Below are 24,037 nucleotides of genomic sequence, written 5' to 3' on the forward strand. Positions count from 1 at the left end.
ATCCAAACTGTCTTTTGATCCTAATGAAAAATCTGAGTTTGTCTGCAAATACACAATGCCAAGCAAAGCATTTTGGCAAACAATTTATTTGATGAAAAACGCAGCTTTAGGGCTGAATAATTTGTTGACGGAATATTTCAGAAATAATGAAAGAAATTTCTGCTTTCTCGGCGATGGATTCCTTGCACGAGGATGAGGGGAGAGCAGCAGATGTCATTTGTTTTGGGTTCAGAAAGGCTTTTGACAATGTTGCCTGCGGCGTTGCCATTTGGAAGCTGAGGACGAACGGGCTGGATGCATGGATGGTTAGATGGATTGAAAGTTGGCAGGACTGTCGGGCTTGGAGAGAGGTAGTTAATGACTTTGATGTTTAGCTGGTGCCGGTGAAAAGCAGAGTATGTTAGGGATTGATACTGGGGCGGATAATCCACATCTTCATTGGCAGCTTGGGTGGTGGGACAGAGTCATCTTCAGCAAATGTGCGTCCAGGGATAAATTAGGGGAGAGGGGCTGTTGGTGCCAAGCCAAAGAGTGAACCTTCGTTTGAAAGAGACCTTGAGAAATTTGTCTGTTGGGTCAAAATCAACCTCATGAAACTTAACATGGAGTACAGGGTAGAGATTTTGTTCCTGGGGTGGCATAATCCCATGCATCGGCAGAGGCCGGGGACTGAGCGGCTGGACAGGAGGTCTGTAGAAAAGGACCTGGGCCATACAATGGGGGCCAAGTTGAGTAGAAGCCACGAGCGTGCCGTCACCGTGAATAGTCCATTAGGAAGAGCACGGCTGGCAGGTCAAGGTAAGCATTTAGTCCCTCTACTCGGTGCTGGAGAGGCCACACCTGGAGCAATGTGTTTTGAGCTCCAGATAAACCTCCAAAGATTGACACAGAGGGGGTTAAGAGGGGATTTAAGACCAGTCTCCCGTTACTGCAGGGGCAGTTGCAAAGGTACGGAGTCAAACTCTTCTTGGTACTGGCAAGTGATAGAACCGAGGGGCAACGGCCATGAGTTGAGGTTTGGGAGGTTCAGGCTGGACATGAGAGTAAATACGTTTCCTGGAAAGATAGTGCAGTTCAGGACAGGTCACGTCACCAGAGAGGTGGGGGGATCTCTGTCCTCGAGAGTAGGACACGTCGAAGTATGTGTTTATTTGAGGATACTGTTGTGGAAGGATTTCAGGAGGAATCTGACGGGCCAGTTTGGGACTTGTTGGCGCCTCTTTGTGTTTTGGCATCGTGGTTGGACAATTGGCACTAGAAAGAGTGAAATTAAATGCAGTGCAGTCTGGCAGCAGGTGGATGGCCATGAACTGGCTTAGAGCAATAGCTGGTTCAAGACGAAGGGAAAAGCTTGCCCTGCTGCCATGCCCAGCCATAGAGGAGAGCGGTGGCAGAAGACCAACACGGGTATGCTGGTTACTAAGCCAGTGTTGGGTAGACCTCTTAAATAAAAAATGCCACTTTCTTAACAGGAACTGTACCCATCACCTTTGTTCTACTTTCTAGTAGACTTATGGTGTAGAGTGGTTTTGCATCACCTTGCTGTCTTCCTTTTTCAGTCTCCTTTTTTTTTCTTGCAATAATGAGCACTTCTGAATACCTTTGGCTTCAAAGTAGTGGCATGTGTTTCCTATGACTTCACATTTCAAATAAAGTCTAAAAATGTAAACTGCACTTGAAAAATTGACTGGTAAATAAATATAGCTGGGACTTTTGCAGTCAGTAGCCTTGATGGAAAAAAAATACGGGGGGTTGCATATGCCTGAGTAGTTAAAAACCTGATCTTTTTGTTTCAAGTTCAGATATTTATCAAGGCAGAATGCCACAGCAAGAAGTAATACTTCACATGATGACCACCACATATAGGAAAAATAGGTCAGGCAGGATCAGCTTCATTTCCATGGCAACTGCTTAATTGCTGGTAGACAAGGCTAACTTGAGCCTAAGTGCTGTTTATTTACATTAGTTTCATTGCTGGGTCTTAAAACAGGCTTATTTTTACAGTGACCTGATGGGCATCAAAAGCACAGTAAACAGCAGTTGCCTTCCTAATAGCCTGTGTGTAGTTCAGCATCGTATTTTAGGCTCTTTTATATATTCCTGCACACTCGAGGTTGCGGTTTGCCAACGCACGAGCTTTCAGCTGAAGGGCGTATGGGGGTTTCCTCCTCCCGGCCCTGGTGGCACCAGTGCAGCTTGCTGGGGATCTCGAGCTGTAGCTGTTTGTAGCCATCCTGACTTAAGGACTGTGTGGTTTGTTGGGTTTTTTTTTTTCCTATTCAGAGATCCAGCTCCAACGTTAAAACAACATGACAAAATAGGAGACGTGAAAGTCTTAACTGATGCACTGGAGGAGGCCACAGTGGCAACAGGGCTTACATATGCTTGAGTTTTATCCTTTTATTTATCATGTCTAGAACTGAACGGACGTGATAAAATTGCTAAAATGATAGCAGTGTGTGCAAGAAGCCTGAGGCTTCAAACTGTATTTAGCTACCGTGGGATGAAATTTTCCTTTACTCCCAGAACTTGCAGGGTGGTTTTGATGAAGCTACAGGGAAGACCTTGGTGTGCAACTTCCACACACTTTGCATGAGTGAAACATGGAGTAATTTTATTATCGGGCTTGTTATGTTATTTTGACAAATTTGAGTTGCCACTAATAGATTCTGCTGCAGCGGCGAGTCCTAAGCATCAAGACCCAGCCAGGAATATTGAGATCTGGGAGGGAAACAAAAACATGAGTAAAATTTCAGACCTTAGAGGGCAAATAGTAAATATTTAATGTTTGATGACTGTGACTCAGCTGACTGTGTCCCTTATAGCTGGTCTGTGAATTCCTGCCCACAATTCCACCGTTCCCAAACCCTCAAAGCCGTGCCTCAGGTTTGGGTGGAGATAGAAGACTTCTGATGACCCTGAGATCTGGTTTGAAACATTCAAGCAGGACTTACAATGTCACTAAGTAGTTAGCAGTGCATTAACTTGGAGTCCACTTTTTTATGAAGGTCTCATTGAAGTTTAAATATGCTGTGAAGCTGTTTAGTATTTACTAAGAAGTGGTTTTGCAGTGCAAAGACTCAGCATTTTGCACAAGGCTTTAGACTTGATGAACAGAGCCTCTGTCATTGCTGCTTTCTCCTGGCACCCGTTTCAGTAGTGCCTGGTGACGTGGTGTTGGCTAAAAACACGCTTCGGCCTCCGTTGTAAAGGGTGCTTTAGAAACACAGATCTAAAACGGATTTTCTGGTCTGAAAGATGCGCGGCCTGAATGAGAGCACTGGAGGTTAAATTGTCGTGGCTGGGGAGGAGAGGAAAGCTTGGGATGATTGGAGTTACGCCCCGTAGAGTAATGTGGTGCTTAGGTGGTGCCAGTTCTTCTTTTAAGAAATAAATGGTCATGGGATAGGAGGAATATCAGCAACACATTTGTCTGCCAGCCTCAACCTTCCTCTAATGGGGTCAGTAAAAAAGACCGTGGCAAAAGACGAAGAAAGGTGTTATTTCTTCACATGATCTAATTGGCATTTATTTGCTGTAAATCGGGAAGATCCGATACAGATTCACAAGTGGAGGCATTTTGGTAAGTGTTACTTAGATATATTTAGACAGATTATGAAGAAGTGGTTTTTCTCTTTGCTGGAAAATGCTGCCTGGTACTTTTGAAGAGAACCACAGTAAAAAAAAAAAATATCACCCATATGGTTTTGTAAGCAAACTTGCATATCAAAGGCTTTAGCCTTCATTTCATCTTTCCGTATGGATGGCTGACAATTATCACATTGCCCAGCTAACCCAGCTGTGGATGAGAAACAGACTGAAGGAAAAATGGAAATTGATGTGCCATTTGTCCCTGAAATCGCTTGCTTTTTTTTTTTTTTTCCTTCCTGGCCCATTTGGTAAACCTTTGCGAAAAATGAATTTCAACAGAACAAAGATTTCTTCAAGAGTTTGATTAGCTGTCACTTCAGTTAACTCTTAATAAACACAAAACCCTTCAGATGTACGCATTTGAATAAAGATCATGTAATCATGTTTTGCTGATTGGAAATCCTTTGGGGATTAATACGTGTCGAAGTCTGTCTGTTCAAGCAAAAATGAAATAGCATGCGCTGGCTCTTAGGAGCTTTGAAATAAAATGAATTATTACTTCCTCTGCAAATTGGAACCATGCATATGGAAGCATAAAATGCATGAATTGCTCTAGATCCTTTTGAAGGGGCGATTTTAATCTTCATTAGTAATCTGAATGAAACAGTTGCTGACTGCAAATAAACCGTGTTGCTGAATACAAAACAAACCGTACTGAAATGAAGAATAGGGACAGGGTCTTTGAATTCGTCTTGTCGCAACGCATAACTCGGGAGCACATCTTGTACCCTGAACTGTATTAGAGTTTAAAGGCCAAATTAAGTAAAGAACCAGGCACGCTTCCAAACGAATAGCTCATTAAACTCCAACCCTCCGTTGGATTGTCTGCTAGGAAGCATGCAGTGAGGCCACCCTCCGATACTCTTTGGCAAGGAATAGCACGTCTAATTTTGGCCTTGACATTACAGAAAGATGCTGTAGCTTCTGCTAGAGACGTGAAAGCACGCTGCGTTGGAGATGAAGCCTCGGCGCAGAAAAAGCTGCTAGTTTGCTATTTGGGTGCAATTAGAGGTGTGAGTGAAATATTGTGATTATATTGCGTTGTATTCGTGGGATAATAACAATGATTCATAAGGAAAAGAGATCCTTTCTGTATTTAGATTGTATCTCTGCAAAATGTTCAGGATGAAGGATGCTTAAATGTGTTATACTAATGCAATCCGTTTGTGTTTATCCACTTTTAGATCCCAGATACTGCAATACTGTACTTATTTGTCTTGCATGCCTACAGCTTAGGGAGCTCATCAATAGCTAATTTGGCAGGTAAAAGAAGAAAATTGGCTTTAACAAATATTTGAAATAAATCTTAAGGAGGTGGCTTCGGGAGCTTTTACTCTTTCTTTGCTCAGTGGCAGGTTCTGCTCCTCTTGATACCCAAACAACCCCCCCTACAACCGCCCGTGACTGTTGATGGACCTAGGAGCAAAGGGAGTGTGTCAGATACTTCCTGAATTAATTTTTTCTATCACTGAGTTTAACTTTCGCTGCTTTTAGTTATCTAGTACCTCTTAAGTTGTTATCGCTGGCGTTATCACTGTGCTGCGATAGCAGTGGATTTCTGAGTTTCACCCAACAGGCTGAGTGAGAGCAGTGAGATTACCATCGTGGTTGGACACGGGTTGTAGAGCATGATGGATGGTGGTGGTTCATAAAGCTTGTCCTGCTACCTGGCCAGCTGCTGGGGATATTTTCTGTATCTCTGTGATTTACACGGTTCCAAACGTTGCATCTGTTCTCTGCGTGCTTCTCTCTCTCTGACCTGTATCTTGGAACAAGATGAGAAATATGATGGAGGTGATGGTTTTTATTCTTCTCTTTAAATAACCCATGGAATGAAATTGGACATTAATCTTCAAAGGCAAGAAAAAATGTTTGCAATGTCTTTTGGCATGAATCGATAGCCTTTACAAGGAAGAAGCTCACTCCAAGGGGAGTGCTTTGAAGGTGGTGCTCATGCCTTTACTATTGTTTTAGCCCGAGTCCACGCTATTCTGAGTATCTGAGGTATTTTTAGCTTGTGATGGTCAAACACAGCTTGTTTGGACGGACAGCGCAGCATACAGGCGTGCGAGGTCTGCAGTCTTGGATGGAGGCTGCATCCGCTGCTGTACAAAACTGGTTGAAGAAGGAGTGTGGGGGAGTTGAGAAGTCAAGCAGATCAGGCAGCAGCGGCCTCTGAAGTGCCAGAAGCATTCACGGTTGCAAGAGGAACACCGCGTTGGTGCTGGTTTGAATGCCGTGGTCCATTGTTACGGGGGCGGCGTATTGTGATAATGTGAGAATAGGAAGGTTATTTGCACATTCAGATGTGGAGACGCTTTTCCAACAGGAAAACACATTGAATAGGGTAAGTTCTTGGTTTTATTGTGGTATGCTTGAAGGTTAGAAAAGGCCCTGTGTACGCCATTCTCCAAGTACATCTTCATTCATCTCGCCGCGTACATTTTTTTTACCTGGTAATTGTTGTGGTTTGTATTAGCAAAGTACAAGAAAGATTAAGTACAAAGCCTTTAATGTGATTAGAAATAGCTGTTTAGATGTGTATCTCATTTAGTATTTGTAATTGTCTTGAGACTTGGCAATCTGCCTTATACATACAAATAGTTGTTTCCCTTCAGAATGGTTTAACAAGCTGAAGTATGAAGATATAGAATATATTGATTTAAAGATAGGCAAGTGTAATTAGCAGAAAATAAATTGTTGCAGGAAGTAGCCACTGGCATTTACGACAGTAGATCTCGTACAGAAGTTTTTGTTTAGTGTGATACCCTGCCGAGTAAAACCAACTTACTTGATCACTAAATTCCCACAGATTATAGGTTTGGTAAATTGATTATTTTGTCTTCCTCGCCCCTAATTCACGGTGTCTCTCTTTGTGTCACAGTATGTGTGAAAACATTCTCTAAGTGATGTGAGCCGATTTTTTGATGACTTGCTCATATTACTCGTGTGCAGGGCTGGGAGTGCCTGGGGTTAGGGGGACTGTGGTTAATGAGCTCACCAAAAAAAAGGAAAGGCTTTTAATGAACTAGGTTTTCCCCTTTATTGAATTGAAAAGGTTAAATTCATGTTGATTTGAAGAAAACAAAGAATTTGGCTCCTATGTGGGAGCTTCCAACTGAAGAGAAACAGAGAGTGAGCGTAGGAGCTTTCACCGAACTGGAGAGAAACAGAGGTCTGCTCTATCTTCAGTCTGCTTTGAGCCAAAAAATACAGAGTTGTATCTGATAGTTCAAGATCAAGTTCTTTTCTCATTCTCGGGCTGACCTAAACCTGCTCCTCAGGATAATGTCCTAACCATGGTGGTGTCAGATACTTGGGGTGGCCCATTCTCAATCTCTGCCAGTGAAGAGACTCCAAGCGAAGAGACTGGCCAAAGGAAGTGCAGATGTTTACCAGTGCTTGACCTTGATCTCAGGAGACTCTCGCTTCCATGAGATGTTTTTTTGGCTGGACAATTAAGGCATTTTTCCATGCCAGACAGAGCAATTCCCCCAGGAAAGGCTGAGAACAGCCTTCTCGGCACAGTCAGTGTTTCCACGGTGCGAGTATTTTCCTGAGATCTTTCAAGCAAAACCATACGGCAAACTGCGGTAGCACGTAAAAATAGTTTTTGAATGGCCAAAACTGCATGACTCCGTTTTAATAAATACTGCGTTGGAGAAGCAAGTGTTCTTGGCTTTCCTGAGCAATTGTCGATGAGTTTTTATTAAAATGATGGTTTGGTTTTGGGTTTGAAATTATGGCATTTGTTTGTTGCGTGTACTTTGAGGATCTGGGAAGAAGGTTCCTGCTCTGAGGGGTTTTCCCCCTCTTTAGAAGGTGCCAGCTGCATCTTGATGCTGATACTTAAAAGAGAAATCCCCTATTAGTGTAGATTTTGGTCGGAAAATAATTACTCAGAGCGAGCAGGTGAAGGTGCAGAGCAATGTCAGGCCGGGGATACAAAGCACCTCCAGCAAACCTGCCTGAACTGAGATATTCTGCTCGGTTAAATTATTTCAAACTATTGTATTTAAGTAACTCTACGAAGTGTCTTAGGACAAGCTATCAGCAACATGGAGGATAGAAAATCCTCAATACTGAATTCCTGGAGGCGTTTGCATTTGAATTAGGGCAAGCAGAGGAAGCAAACTCATTGTCACCCTTTGTGGGGTGCCGATGCAGGGTTCTCTGCAAGGCTCCCAAACACGGTGGGGTGGAACGACTGGGGCTTGGCAGGGCTGCAGTAACCAAAACCAGTCAGTTCTGATGGGGGAAAAGGAGGTCGTACGTGGTATTTCATGCCGATGAAAAATAATCCATACGAGCAAAAAGATGGATTTTAATTTCTACTTCTAGACCTAATATTAAGAAGTCTCCCGGGAATCTTGAGCGGAGTTAATGACTCACAATGTGCTTAATTACCTGTTAATTTAACTTTGTGCTGAGCAGGCAAAAAATAAGCGTTGAGCGGACCGCCCTGAAAGGCTTATGGCTTCTTTGGCTAAGACAGATAAAAATGAAAGAGGGAAGACGAAAGCACTGTGATACAACAGCCAGTTGCTTGAGACTGGCTCAAGTCAAGAAAAATAGTTGGGTTTTCTGAATGTTATTTCCATGCCCTGTCCACGGAGGCAGGCTAGCTTGAATCTTTTGGTGATTTGAATATAAATTCAGATGTGAAAAAAAAAAAATCTAAATAGAGAGATGGGAACCTAGGAGGTGCACATGGACAGCGTTTTAGAAGAGAAAAACTAATGACAGCAGCTCCATTGGGCCAGTTTCGTGGAGACAGCTGTCCACAGCAAACTCGGGGATGAGGTTCTGAACCTTAAATAAGTGTTGAAGTTCTGTTCAGAGTGGGAATAGATTTAAAATGCTAATAGTTTCCCCTTTGGTGCTCTATGTTCATCAGAAAAGTAGTCACTTAGATGATTTGACTGTCTGGATAGGATCATCTCACACGATATGGTATATTTTGGGGGTTTATTTCAGGGAACTAATTCTCATTTCACAGAGGGTCCCCATTCTTGTTAATAATGGTACAAATCACATTTTTGAAGCAAGCTAAAGTTGACTTAGTCAAGTTACTAATGGGATTATTTTTTCTTTGGTGACTTTAGAAAAGTTCAATAAGTACTGCCATTTGAGTGAAGATTTATTAAATGTTTTTATGTCCAGTCAGAGACCGGTCTTGTTTTCCTGTATCTAGAACATTTGCACATCATAATGATCATTTTATGCATTTGTCCTCTACTCGCATGGGATGAATTTTTCATGTGCAGGCAGAAGGTGACATTTTTATTGCTTTTATGAGCATCAGGAATGCATTTTAAACTCAATTATATACTGTCTCTGGAAATATCACACAATATTGCCAATAAATGCAACTCATAGATTACCAAAAACTAAGGAGGACGGTGATCACCAGGCTTGTGGTGGGAATTCAGCAGCGTATGACTTTTGACTTCAAAAAATACAAGGTAATGCATATTAGGAAGAATAGTATAAACTTTATATAGACACCGATAAACCAGCATAGCTATTTCTGGAAGAAGATGAAGAGTTTCTACAGCTCAGTGACGACAAACTCACCGTATGCCCCAACAGTTCACAATGCAATTAGAAATATGTATTTAAAAGTGTAGAGAAAATAGAAAGGACATTACATACAATGAAGATGATCTCAAAGAACATGCTTGCAGGAATTATGCTGCTGAATTGAACTATACGTGAAGACAAATCAGGCTTAGGCTAAAGTGTCCTCAGAGGGATAGTAAAAATCCTTAACTTCTTAATAATTTAGAAAATTACAGCAGACCTGCAGTGAATTACTATTCTGTTAAGCTGCTAACAAGGAGGCTAAGGAGGAGCAGCTGGCTGAAGCACGCTACCAATCAATAAGAATCTGATTTTAACAAGAAAATCCAAACTGCTAGATATGCAAGACTTTGAGGATAACTTTCCAAGCAAATTGGAATATGCGTGTGCATGAGCACACGCATCCATATACAGAGGATTTTTAATGCTTTGCACGAGGGTGGAAAGATAAAAGATGTTATTTAAAAAAATCAATTTGGCTTGATATTCGAAATGACTAAATAAGTGTAAGCCCTTATCTAGAGTAGGTAAATACAGAAGAAATCAGTATTTTCTTTCAGAGAATAGAGATAAGAGTAGGTGAGGTTGAGCTAATCAAACCACCATAGAGAAGTCTGAAGGGAGTAGATGTCCTGTCCAACACGGCCTCTGCTCCGCTGCAGTTACAGGGAATGGAGATGCTCAGCATCTCCTGGATCTTCTGTTGCATGATCTTCTGTCATGCTATCCATGACCAGGATTTACAAGTCCAGGCTAATGGGATTTACCCTTCCAAATGACACCAGAAATCCAGGAGCTTTTGTTCCTCTGTGTTTTCAGATGACAGGTTAAACTGATGTTTCAATAAATTTCCACCCTTCACAAGCAAACTGTTCCCCGTGCTGTCTTCGTGAGGTCCTGATGTCTAAGGGACAACTGAAAAGTGGCAGTCTCCCTAAGCCACTAAGATCTATCACAACCTCCGTAGACATATGCCACCGAATTTTTATTAGAGAAAGGATAAAGCACATCTTTATAAGAAAATATCCAACCTTATCTTATAGGCTCCCAAATGAAGACGGCTCTGTCCCAGATAATGCTGTTCTAGTACTTGCCTTACTGCTAGAGACAGGGAAATGAGATAAAAATCTCAGTTTATCCGATTTCTAATTCCACTGGACCTTGCCTTCCTTCACCTGTAAGATGATCTTCACCATCTGATCTTTCTCCCATGTAGGTAATAATTACTCTGAATCCATCTCAAATGACAAATGCGTTATTTCAGCAAATGTTAACGGAGCTTTTTTGGAGGAGGTTATTGGGAGGACCTGCCTACCTTGTTTTAAGTCAATGCTTGCATGTTCGCTCTGATGCTGCGGCTGTGATCTGCATGCCTGTTCCAAAAATGAGTTATTGAATACTTGGACTATTAAAGGGCATTTTGTTACACGTTAATCACCTGAGAGGAGTAAATTGCCTCATCTGCAAACTTGAGGAATGATCATCAATAGAATGGAAATGACAGTGAACTAGAAATGGATTTATGGGAAGTGCTTTCAACACCCGTTGCTCGCTTCTTTTAACTATATTTTGATATCTGTCAATGAGTCAGATTTTAATCTAGAGTGTTTCTTTCTAAACATATATAATGGCATTTTTAATCAAGCTGCCATGTGGCCTTGAATAAATCAACGTACAGTAAATAACCACATTTGCCTTTGTCAGCCAGAGCCGTAATGTTATCGTGACGATCTTCTTTCTATGAAAAAGAAAGCTGACTGGCATAAATTATATTTTCAGAGTAATTTTTGATAGGGTGCTAGATTCACTGTTCCGTGAACAGCCAGGCTCGCTGGATGCGGCCATGGGCAAAAAGGGGCAGTGCGGTGCATCCTGCCTTACAGGGCTCAGGGCAGAGATTCAGCACCAAAACCGATTACGCCAGACTCATACCTTGTAGATCCGTCTCCCCTGTCCTTTATCCTTCACTGACATACCCGTGGGCTAATTTCAGGGTCAGGTTTCCATTCTGCTTGCTTCATGTCTGCAACAGAAGTCCTGAAATCGTGTCCTGCCTGCCCCGTGTATTCTTTCTCTAGCTAAATATCAACCACGCTGGCTCAGGGAGTACCCACTAAAACTTCCCAAACACTCGATTTTCAATATTGTCTTTATCACTCTTATGAAACATGACAAGTGGAAAAGGTTTAGAGGTTCAACCACGGGCAAACGATCCCTAAGTATCAATGATCTCGGCCCCTGTCAGCTCAGGACTGGCGTAGCCGCGTGCCTGCAGAGATTCGTTCTTGGGATACAGGGGCGTTTCTGTAATGTGCTGATCTTTTGTGATCTGGTGGTTAGCAATTAATTAAACAAATCGATAGAAGTTAGTGAAGCTTTCACGTTGCAGCAGAAAAAATAATGGAAAAATAGGACGCGCTGCATAGAGCGAAGTTAAACATCTTGCCATTCAAGTGGGGACAGATCCAACATGTGGTGGATCCAACACAAAATTTCCTGAGAGTTTCCCCTCCGGCACGAGAACGGCCATTACACGGATCAACCAACCCACGGCCGGTCGGTCTTGCTTCTTACTGCCTGCCGATACGTTTCCCCTCCTTCTCCAACCCCCTTCGTACCTGTAGCGCGTTGCAGATCGCGGTACATCCACGTGGCTGGATCTGTGCTCGCACCGATGCTCGTCCAAACCCGAGATGCTCCAGTTGTAGGGTCATGTGGGTTGGGCGCCGTGCTCCCGATAGGGACTTTGGGATGAGCCTGGGCGTAGGGTTGCGCCCCATCTTAACAGAGATGTCTTCTAATGGAGAATCTGGGAGCCGGTTTTAGGGTGGCAGTCCCTAGATGGGCTGTTCTTCGAGCAAATGCAGAGGAAGCGATGAGCAAAGATTGTTTGACAGCAGCTGAATAGAGTTGTATTGAATAATTGAAATTGTCTTCCCAGCAAGTTTTTTTTGCTTTGGTTTGGGTTTTTTGTTACCCATTATATTGCTTGCCTGTCTGTAATATTCCCAAGATTATGTTTTCTTAAACAATTGAATTTTCAAACCTTATTTCGAATCTGTCAAGTTTATTTGATTATTTCTCCAATACAATCCAAGCCATTTGAAAATCCTCAACATTTAATTCACTTTCAGCTGCGTTCTATTTTCAGTGCAAAAAAAAATGCTACGGAGGCTTGCTGTGCATGGCAAGTTTTGGACTCCCGAGATGTAAGGGTTTTACTGAGGGGAGGAGAAAATCAACAGCCTCATAAACTCAAAGATTAAATCGTTCTTCTCTTTTCTTTAATTCAGTAAGGGGACCGAAGCATATCCTGGAGAAAGAGAGGTGTACCAGTTATGGCGTTAGAGGCATTTTAAAGGTATTTGGTGTGCTGAGCCTGCTAAAACATGTAGTCTTACATGTTTCAAGTAGATCCAAACTCAACTCAGGCAAAGGTCCCTGTAACATCTATAAAAAGGCATTCAGAGATAACAGAGCTCTTCTGCAAAAAGACAAAGAGCAACAGCAGCAGCATTCCCAAGGGTATGAATAAAAGCCATTAGAAATAAGGAATTAAGACGAGCCGCCATCTGTTAGCCTTCAGAGGCTTCGCAGAGGATAAATGTCCTGAATTACACCCCCAAATCAATAACGCATGTGCCGTCCTTTCTGCTGCGACCAGCGGATGAGCACGCTGCCGAGAAAATGACTTTGCTTAAAATAGGAAGGGATTTGCTGGCTGTGTATTTTTGCCTCGGGCAAATCTCGAAGTCAGTGTTCCTCTTGTGTCTCCAACTGAGTGGTAATTATTCAACGCTGCCCCGGGGCTGTGCAGGTTAGAAATTAGGAGAAAGGGGTTTTTGCCCATCGATGTGTTGGATTGGAATCACTGAATTAGGCTGGCGAGGATGTCCTGGGTGTCTTGCAGTACTTGCTGGTCTTACCCGGGGTTTGCACCAACGCTACTTGTCTGTAGGAAAGTCTGAAATGCCTCTATCAAGCACTCTGAGATGAATGCACATGGGGCCACTCTCATAATTTCATGCAAACATGGCTGTCCTAGGTTTTCACCATGAAGAGGAGCAAACTGTTCTGGACTCTGGTGCCTTTTTTGTACCTTATTTCTCGGCAGAGCAGGTAACCGAGTCAATACCTGGAAGACTCTTCTCGGTGATGATCTACTGATCAGAAGTGCTTTTCTTTGAACTTGTCCCTCGGTAAATCATCTCAGATGCATCGATCCAGAGTGGGGAGCTCCAGATTGCCCCCGAAGCCAGTTCTGCTGCTTTTTGCTGCGTCTGGCAATTGATGATGCTGCCAACCACGGGGTCACCCCTGCCAACTCACTACGTAGGAATGTGTCGGGCAGGATTTCCATATTTTTTTATCCTATATTATTCATTTGCTGTAGTGCAAAAAGTCTTCTGACTCTTCTTGTAGTAATTAACAATAACAAAAAAAAGAAGGCATTTGGATACTTTAATGCTTGCTGTGTGAATCGTGTAGATTCGGTCAACATCTGTGTCGGGGAGTGATTTTTCTTTCAAAGTTCAAGATTAGGGACCCGGCTCTCGGGGCCCTTTGGTTTGGTGGGCGCTGAAAGAAGTTGCCGGGAGAACGTGAAATGCATGTGATTCAGATGACCTTAAAAACATTTACAGCTTATTTTTCTTTTCTATATATGTAATTACGAAGACAGAAAACTCTGGTAATCTTTTTAATACATTCATTTAATGGTGACGGTTAAAAGGAGAGAGGCGGGAAGCAGCGTTAGAACAGCGGCGAACATTGTAAAGCAGGGTCCGTGCTTTGGAAATAGTATTGTCGGCGTCTTTGTGAAAAAGATATTATTACGACAATTTGCTGTCAAGTGCAGTAGACGTCTGTTAGAGACAAAACGCCTGGCTTCAATTGGTTTTGAAGATGATGTAAATACCCAATTTGGAGGAATGGGGCAAAACGGACTGTGCGTGCAAATGCGACCTGTCACTTCTTTACCGTGTCTTCAAAATACTGATCAGTCTTTAAGGATCTCTTTTGAGACACAGTATGAGAGTCGGTCGCAAACGTCTTTCATTTTCTAGGCTCGGTATTAGCATCTTGTGTGAGAGAATGGTTTTCGTTGGACTTTATTCTGGTGCCTCAGTGACGCATTTGTAGTTTCAGTCGAGGTGCAGAAGCAGAAATGGGGCTCGGTGCACCCACTCCGGGATTGTCCGCGGAGGCCGAAGGGGGAGGCTTCATTTCCCACGAATGGGGAAAAAATACTGGAGAGAAACTCCTTGACAGTAAACTGTTTGAAGAGGTAATAACTACATTGCAAGCCAAGGACAGTTTAGTTCTGGCTGTCTTGCAAATGCAGGATCATAGAAACAAAACACGCAGGGTACAGGGGCGTGAGGCTTCTTGCCACAGCTATTATCTTTAGTAACCTATACAATAACGTTGGAAAAGGCGAGTTGGAAGGTACAGAAACTTTCCTTTAGGACTAGAGGAATCATTTGATTTGCAAATATGAAGAAATACCAACTGCTACAGCAGAAAAAATCCCATAACATACTCAAACGGTGATAGCAGGTATAGGTTTCCTCCGTAGGCTGGCCCAAGAGCAGCGCTGCTGGGCAGCGTGGATCCTCTGTCTTGAGATGAGTAACCAAAACTGTGCCTGCTTAAAGTTTAGTGGTCTTTCCAAAGCGAGCATTTGGGAGCGATTGTCCTTTTCAAGATGAATAATCTTCAGTGAAAGCGTGTAAAGTGGGTGAAGAGCTTTACATACCTGCTAATTTCTCTCCTTCCCTCTCATCCTGACAGCAACAATTTAATTTTTTTAAAAACTTGTACGATCTCCCCAATGACTGCAAAATGAGGTGCAGTAGGAGGGCTGTCTCTGATAATGAACCCCTGTCAGAGGAAGACAGGGATTGACAGAAACAAGGGAAAATAATACTCCAGAGTACCTGAGCAGCCTGTTGAACTTAAATAGAGCCTGGGCCAAAATAGGGTGTGCAACCGCGTCCTTTTGCAATCGTTTCGCATGCCCCGTGTGGGTTCCCCGCAGGGAAATCAGAGTTTTGGCCACGTGATGTCAGCAGACCGCTTCATCCATTAGCATCGCTATTATCCTTTCATCACGAGAAGGAAAAAATGCAACCCTTCGCACTTGCTTTACTTTAGTCTTTTGCTCATAAGGAAAAAGTTAGTTCATTTGCTTTCTGCATCTCTCCCATCTTCATATGTATAGTAGCTCTTGGTGCATAACCAGATGTCTGGGAGAAAAAAAATTGTTACAAACACCTTTCAGGAGTTTATTTACCAAAATAAGGTCTCTGTTATGAGCGGCAGAGCTTTAAAAGTGTAGCTATAACATTTTCACCCTCTCCGAGATTAACAATTGCAAATTATTTTAAGGCTTTTGTAGCTTTAGCACAGCGGACAAGTCATCTGCAGCACCTGCAGAGCAAATCTATTCTCTCTTCCTAAGTGTCGTATTGTATGAGCTGCTTTCAAGGCCAGACGTAAGTGTAATTAATGCGAGCGTGAGTGACTGTCGCTCTCCATCTCCCTTTCTCCTTTTTCTCTGATGTTCTTTAAGCTAAGCAAAACGTGCAGGAAATGGCTTCGGGAAAACCAGCCTTGTCTTACCAATTACATTTGTAATAGGGTAAGGATTGTGTTGCTGGAGAACTAAATACACCTTTTCTGAACTTATTTTCTGCCACTTCTATTGTGATGGGTACTACGTATGAAAAAAAACGAAGAGTTTATCCTCCAAATAATACCTACTTAAGACGGAAAAGAGGAATTTATTCTGATGCAACAGTTTGCAATACAGAATGAATATACAACTCTCACTCCGCACGCTTGCCTCCCTTGCGCGCTGGCTCTTGCACAGAGGTATCCAGCAGCTGTGTTGGCTTCAGGCACTACTTGCGGTTGTTCTCGCTCTTCAAAAGAGACTCCCCATCCTACCACCTCCGCAAAAAGTTTTGCATTTTCTCCCCAGCAAGCCGATACATGGTCCAGTCACTGGATGATCTCAGCGCTCTGGCATTGCCGGGCACTTCCGACACTGGATAATCCCCATGGCGTCTCCAAGCACCCTGGGAGATGGTTTTGGTGATGATCTGAAACTCAGCGTGCAACTTGCTTACCAGGGTGGAAATGCATTTTTAAAGTGCTGGAATGAAATGTCACATACGGGACGATGCAAAACATAGAGGCAGGTCTTGCTTTGTGCTTCTGCTCTCTGCCTTCCTGGCTTGGGTTAGGGTTTATTCCATAATCAGCATTTTTTTTGCTCTGTATGGCTGTATTAACATACATGACAGGGACAGGATCTGTCCCCTAAGATATAAGTGTGGCGTAGGAGCAATAGAGGTTTTGTATTTTTTCCTTCTGAAACTTATCTTCTACAAGATCCCACTTTAACTGATACCAACCAGATCTCAGGGCAGATGTCAACACGGGAAAGGTGGGACTACATGGGTTTCTCTGCTGCAACTTGTCCCAGTTTAAGAAGGCAAAGAGAAGACAACAATAAAGATTGCACAGTAAATTTTTGTAAACTTTCAGGAATAAGGCTGCAAACATTTCTTAGTTCTTTTTTTTAAGGCCGTGATGCTGATGGAGCCAGCATCTGACACAACTTGATGGCCAGTGGGCGGCTGCCTGTACGTAGCATTTCCAGCTTGAGTTGTTCAAAACGTCGGGTTTTGTGAGTATCCTAAATCAAGCCTCAGCTTCTGCTAGGCAAGATTTAGCCTCGGTTCTTTCCGAGCAGAGAGACAGTGCTGTAGGGGCACCAAATGTGGTAAAGCAAGGACAAAAACGTTAGCATTTTTCAACCTTCGTTCCAGTTGGGTGCAAAAAAAAAGAGTTTCAGGGAACGCAGACAGACTTCATTTCCTTTTACTGATCTGTTTTGATTTTTAAACTATGCTTACCCATCTGGCCCAAGGCAGAGAACAGTGTCAACAACTGCATTTGTTACGGTGCCAGCCAATAATAAAAGATAAAGGGTTTGTTTCGGAGTTAACCCACGAGGACCGTCTGCCGCCGACTGCAAAGCTGGATGAACACTTTCAATGAACGCCCTTGAAAAGTTTGGGAAATGCATCTTGAAATGCGTTTAGAAAGTGAATAGCTGCTCGGTGTTGGGAGGACAGAGGACAGCCAAGGACCCTGCACAGTTTCCATGTGTGTCGGAAGATAAATGTCCTGTCGGAGTGCTGGCATCTTGGCCACGGAGTATATTTTAGGGTAAAATCAACCCCCTGGGTTACAGCCAGGGTTGTTTGGAAGCCCTTGCTGGTTTAGTACAGGAGTAATCCCATGGGATGAATCAAAAGGATGAATCAAAGCGTTGCTAATGGGGGATGTTGCTTCTACCTAAAAGTCGAGCGCAGGTCACCAGGGATGGAAACCTGACCTTTCACGCCTCCTTCCACCGCCTTCAGGTCGGGCACGTCTTTGCTGTGTATTGGGACAGAGGTTCAACGTGGACATTTTGGCGTCGCTGTTTTCCCCTGTTTCGGCAGCCTCTGTCCAGCCTGTTGAGCTCTCTGTGAAAACACGTTGCTTTCAGAGCCAACCGGAATAGCTGCTCTGCCGTTCCTGCCGACAGCAAGCAATTCCCCACAGTGCCCTCACCAGCTCTATGGGCTGCCATCACCTACAAAATATTCCATAGCTGAACAGCGTGGAATATTGCCAGCGTGAGCAGCTCCTCCACCAGTGCAGCTACTTCTCCTTTTCGTGCTCGAAGGAGAGCCTAAGGAGGCTTGGGGCAGGGAGACTGGAGGAGGTCAGAAGTTGCTCCTCGTCCTGTTACTCCTGGTGGCCGTCACATATCTTTTGTGATAAAGCATTGTTATCTTTGTGGGTTGATTAAAAAATAATGATCAGGTTTGTTGGCATTTGCTGTTAAAACTCAATTTCCTTAAGTTATGGATCTGGTTTGCCTTGTTGTGTGCTACCAGCACCTTTGTAGGGTGGCCTGGAGGCATCTCTTCATGTGGACCTTGGACTGTACTTCTGCAAAGGGGGCATATAAAATAGACATAAATAGTTTGGTAGAAATACTTTTTAACACCCATATCACCATATATAACTTTGAGAAGCAGCGGGACGCTGCAGGTGAGTAGAACGTCAGTTGTGAAAGCATCTCTATTCCATACCCAGCTCTATTCCATAACCTCATCACACAAGGGTGGGGTTTTTTTTTTAATAATCAGCATTAGAGGCATCAGGCGGTGTCGTGCTGATCACCGTTCAGCTGTTTGCTTCGTGGGCAAAATTGTAGCAGAGCTGGAACCTCTTCTGCAATTACGTGCTTAACCAGTTTCTCTCAAAATATGTTTAAAGGATTAGGCAGCAGAGAAAGCCCTGGTCATCTTCTCTGGCCCAGGGGTGATCAAGGCGTTCACCCACAATGAAGATGATGGGGTTCCCACATTAGCATGGGTGTGTTGGAGAGCAGATCTTTCCCTTTCAGGGCAACTTCTCAACAGGATAGTCAGTTCAGGTGGAGAAATTTCTCCTTCTTATATGGAATAAGAAGCAGCTGGAGAAAGTCCAGAGGAGGACTGGGTGACCAGACTTGTAGGAAACACAGCTTGCTAGGAAAGGCTGAAGAAGTTGCTAGTGCTTAAGTCTACTAAAGACATAGTTCCTGGGCAAAGTAGGGGATGGTTGTGGAGAGAAATGTGGTGAAGTCCTTCATGTGTGCTGCAGGTGGGAAGAAGAGTCATGAGTTTTCAACTTTGTTGAGAGACTTCAACGTTCGATACCTGAATACTTTTTTTCCTACCTCTAGCAATTGTTACTATCTAGAGTAGATGACATGGATGTTTTAAAATCTTTATTGCTGATGGGTTTTATGAAGCAGTTGGAGAAGAACTTGTCAGAGGAAGTCTGGGTTTACTTGATGCTGCTTTGTTAGGGACAGAGCAAGTAATTTCTTGATGAGCTTAAGCTGCATTTGCTGGGATTTCTTCTATCATAAATAATGAATACATCCGACCTCAAGTGCTGAATGTTCTTTTGTGTGTATTTTCAGACTTTTTCACAAATTGCACAAAATTGTGGAAAATGGAATATAATTTTTCTTACCTGTTGCTGTGCTGCAACATCTTCAAAGATTTCCTTTGAGTCTTCTGCTCCTGTTTGTCTTCCTAGCGTGTGTTTTCCCACTTGCAGCAACCTGCTGCTCAGCTGCTTTTCTCTAATCTCTCCCTTCAGAGCTTAGGCTCCATTTTCCTTTCAGTGCAAGTACCCCCATGGAAATAATCTCCACAACATCGATCTTCGTATGTGAATCTTTAAATAATGCAGGCAGATTTGGGGGGGAAGCAAGAATCTATTTTACGAATCTGTTTAATGTGGGGGTCTATTTTTATTGACCTGGAGAAGCCAGCCAAGATTCAACACTGTCTTATACACTTAAGCATGTTTTCAAATCTTGTTCTTCTATCAGTGTTACCATCAGCTCTGTTGGCCTGAATTTGTGACATCTTTTAACAGGTCAATAAATGTTTTCTCTCCTCTATTTTATAAAAGCATTTGTTGAGTAAAGTTTTTTTGGTACTAAAGTAATGGGCAGCCTATAAGACCTCATCTTATGAGACTCAAATATAATTTGGCTGTATGGTCACTTCTAGCTCTTTAGAATGGTACTGGCCCATCGTAAACCACCATAGATCTGTGATATTAATTGTGTAAATCTGCGATGTGATGTAGCTGGAGTTTGCTTTGTCAACGAGTTGATTTTCCCATTATCTGCTCTATTGCTATGTTAAAGTTGTAAGCGTTTCTCTTAGGAAATTTTCCTTTTTTACTTATCCTAAGTTTTCAATAGTAAGATTTAGAATCATAGAATCATTAAAGTTGGAAAAGACCTCTAACATTATCAAGTCCAACCGTCAACCCAACACCCCCATGTCCATAAGCGCCGCATCTACACGTCTTTTAAATACCTCCAGGGATGGGGACTCCACCACTTCCCTGGGCAGCCTGTTCCAAGGCCTGACCACTCTTTCAGGAAAGAAATTTCTCCTAATGTCCAGCCTAAACCTCCCCTGGCGCAACTTGAGGCCATTTCCTCTTGTCCTATCGCTGTTACTTGGGAGAAGAGACCAACCCCCACCTCGCTACAACCTCCTTTCAGGTAGCTGTAGAGCGCGATGAGGTCTCCCCTCAGCCTCCTCTTCTCCAGACTAAACACCCCCAGTTCCCTCAGCCGCTCCTCATCAGACTTGTGCTCCAGGCCCTTCACCAGCTTCGTTGCCCTCCTCTGGACACGCTCCAGCACCTCCATGTCCTTCTTGCAGCGAGGGGCCCAAAACTGAACACAGGATTCGAGGTGCGGCCTCACCAGTGCCGAGTACAGGGGCACGATCACCTCCCTGCTCCTGCCGGCCACACCAGTTCTGATACAGGCCAGGATGCCGTTGGCCTTCTTGGCCACCTGGGCACACTGCCGGCTCATGTTCAGCCGGCTGTCGACCAGCACCCCCAGGTCCGTTTCCTCCGGGCAGCTTCCCAGCCGCTCTGCCCCAAGCCTGTAGCGTTGCCTGGGGTTGTTGTGGCCCAAGTGCAGGACCCGGCACTTGGCCTTGTTGAACCTCACACAGTTGGCCTCGGCCCACTGTGGTGGTCCCTCTGCAGAGCCTTCCTACCCTCCAGCAGATCAACACTCCCACCCAACTTGGTGTCATCTGCAAACTTACTGAGGGAGCACTCGATCCCCTCGTCCAGATCATTGATAAAGATATTGAACAGGACCGGCCCCAGTACTGAGCCCTGGGGAACACCGCCCGTGACCGGCCACCAACTGGATTTAACTCCATTGACCACAACTCTCTGGGCTCGGCCGTCCAGCCAGTTTTTTACCCAGCGAAGAGTGGACCTGTCTAGGCCGTGAGCTGCCAGATTCTCTAGGAGAATGCTGTGGGAGACAGTGTCAAAGGCTTTACTGAAGTCCAGGTAGACCACAGACCAAAGTCCAGGTAGAATTTTGTTCAGAGCTCATATGCTATTTCTCTGTTTCTCATGTATTTGGTCTATAATGGGTGTCTTCCACTATCCTCTCTTGGATTGCACAGACATAATTATCTGTAAAAAATATGCTGTGATGCATTCCCCCCAGTTTGGGAGTGTAATGGTGCAACCACAGTAAAAGTTGTCCAGATGTCTGGGAGTATTATCTTCTCCCATCAGTGTATTCCTCATTTGGGAATGCTAGAGCTGGTATAATGAACTTCCATTTTATACTTAGGCCCAGATATCACATAATGCCTTTTTAGTTGTTTCTCTTTGCTCTTGTCACATTGTGGACCCACGTGTTTTGAGTGAAAAAGAGTGCTTCCTAAGGAAAAAACAAAAGATGTTATTGAGAGCACAAAGAATCATATTTTTCTGCACTTAGTTGATCAGTTCTGTGTTGTTATCAATTAAGCCATTCAGCTGAAGTTTGGTGGTTTTTTTTTTAAAAAAAACAAATAATGAAGGCTTCTGAACTTTCTAATTCCACTGCAGCATAGCATATGTTTAAGCTAATAAAAGCAAATTCTGCTTTGATTGTGCTCACAATGGCAGGCACCAGACAAAATACTGGGTTTTGCTGTCAAGCCCTCTGCAAGGTCTTCACACCTCCCTTTGCTTTTAAGGGTGGGTTTTCTCTGGGTGCAGAAGCAGCCACCAAATTGTGCATCCAGAAAGTGTTTAGGGCTCATGAAACATAGGTGGGGTGCTTACCCCAAAGGCACATCCAGGACTTGCTCTCCAGAATTCAGGATTGCAAAAAACGTGTGTGTTCTTTAGCTCCCCAAAACGTGGAGAGTAACTTTTATGCAGTTATGTGAGCCGAAGTAAAAAGTGAAACCCTGTGTGAAAGGAAAAACATGATTTGTTTTATTTATTTTGTGTATTTACCTCCCAGCGGGGAACTCCTCCCAACAGCCCCCTCCCTCCTTGCTTGGCACCTGATCATCAATGTTCCTGAAATCAGAGCATTGCACTGGGGGTCTCAATTTAATATTAGGAGCATGGGACTATGTTTACACCACGTAATGGACCATGATAAAGAAACTCTTGAGCGAACTGTTCTTGGAAATAGCCTCGGTGGAGCTGTGTCAGCTCAGTGCTAGGCTTGGGCTAATATTTCATGTAGATGCATTGCTAATTAGTCTACTGGTGATTAAAGCGGGTACAGTGCTGCTTTCCTGCCTCTAGAACGTACATTGTGTCTATGTGTTTCGTTTAGCATCACTTGGGAGTATTGATGAACATCGGGTTTTTATGGAAGATGGAGAATGAGAGACCAAGGTATTGCAGAATCACAGACTGGGTGAGGTTGGGCGGGACCTCTGAGGTCAAGAGTGGGTCCAACCCCACTCTTCAAGCAGGGCCACCTAGAGCTGGTTGCCCAGGACCATGTCCAGATGGCTTTGAATATCTCTGAGCAGGGAGACTCCAAAACCTTGCTGGGCAGCCTGTAAGGTAGTGGAGATACAGCTTCAAGGTCAGGGTTACTGGCAGGAGATTTGGAGACCCAGCTTCATAGCCCTCATCCTGCCCCAAACTAAATTAAATCTCGGTCCTGTGGACCTTGGGCTGGTGGGCTTTTTATTGCTCTATCGCCCTCTCACCTTGAGCAGCAGATCCAGCCTGGCCTGGGAGACCATTGCGGAGGGGAATGCTACCAAACAAGAGGAAAGTTGCCTTTTTTTCAAAAGAAAACAAACTTGGATGTAAAATTCCCGATGAAGTCTTCAATAATTCTAAGAGTCTTTCGATGCTGTCTTGTTGCTGACCCCCCGTACCCTTCGTGGCTTTGTGCTCTGCATTTGTTATGTCCGCCTGTGGTTTCAGTCAATATTTTATCTGTTGCTGGTTAGAACTGATCTTTTCACCCTTTTTTTTCTCTTTATTTCTGGTGGGATGGAAGCAGACCAGGAAAAAAATTTGCACGGTCATACATGTGACTGCGCAGGTTTGCGGCGCAGATTCATTCCAGTAAATCCTTAATTGATTCTTAATTGATTCCCAGCTTTACAAGTGGTTCTCCAGATGCTTACTGCAAGTGGTCTCCCATCATCACAAAGTACATCTTGGCTGCTAGAAGAAGATCAGGTTTCCATTATATATGCCGCTTTTCTGGTGAACGCTTGTTCAGCCCCAGACGATGAGGGCAAAATATCTCTGGAAGATATATGAGAGAAATGCAGCTAGATTTATGACCTGTATAGAGGGATCTGTTAATTGAGGTTTCTCTTCTATTGCAGCGTTCCCACATTCCAGAGCCTTCCTGAGGAGATACTTAGCAAGCTTGCAGATGTCCTTGAAGAGGTAAGTGCTTTTAATTTTGAGAGCTAATGAGTTCAGAGTCTGCGAGCCTTCTGGTGGCAATATCCAGGCTCTTTTTTTCCGAAAGAACAGCTTCACAATTTTGCTCCCAGTTACGGTTGACTGTTCCAGCACGTCGAGACGACGAGAGGAGCTGTGTGAAGAATGAATCTAGTTCTGAACAGGGCTTACATATTTTTAATTGGCTTTCTATCCAATTGGGGAGCAAAACAATCGTTTCCTGCGGTGTGCAGAAGGGAAACCTCCTTCTTCAGTCCCTGGTTCAGTGGTGGAGAAGGGGGGATGTGAAAATACCATATCCTTTCAAATAGATGGGCCACTTATGTTGGCCCTTAGGAGGGCAATATCATGCCTTAAAGGAGGTGTCATGGGAAAGCTGCTCCTGTAAGAGTGACAGCAGAGAGGTGTGATGTAATACACGTTGAGATATTTGGTGGTCCCGATGGAATTGTGCTTT

The 24,037-nt window shown here is 43.7% G+C and overlaps 1 protein-coding gene across 2 annotated transcripts in view; it reads left to right on the top strand.

The window, feature by feature from the left end:
• PRKG1 (protein kinase cGMP-dependent 1) overlaps nt 1-24,037 on the top strand; it is a 513,502-nt gene that overhangs the window by 333,648 nt on the left and 155,817 nt on the right. For both annotated transcript variants that reach the window (XM_075154073.1, XM_075154072.1), the window contains exon 5: nt 23,499-23,562. In XM_075154073.1, coding sequence (XP_075010174.1) covers nt 23,499-23,562 — 64 coding nt within the window. The remainder of the gene's footprint in view (nt 1-23,498; nt 23,563-24,037) is intronic.

Source organism: Calonectris borealis, chromosome 7 (genome assembly GCF_964195595.1).
Source record: "Calonectris borealis chromosome 7, bCalBor7.hap1.2, whole genome shotgun sequence".
Lineage (NCBI taxonomy): Eukaryota > Metazoa > Chordata > Aves > Procellariiformes > Procellariidae > Calonectris > Calonectris borealis.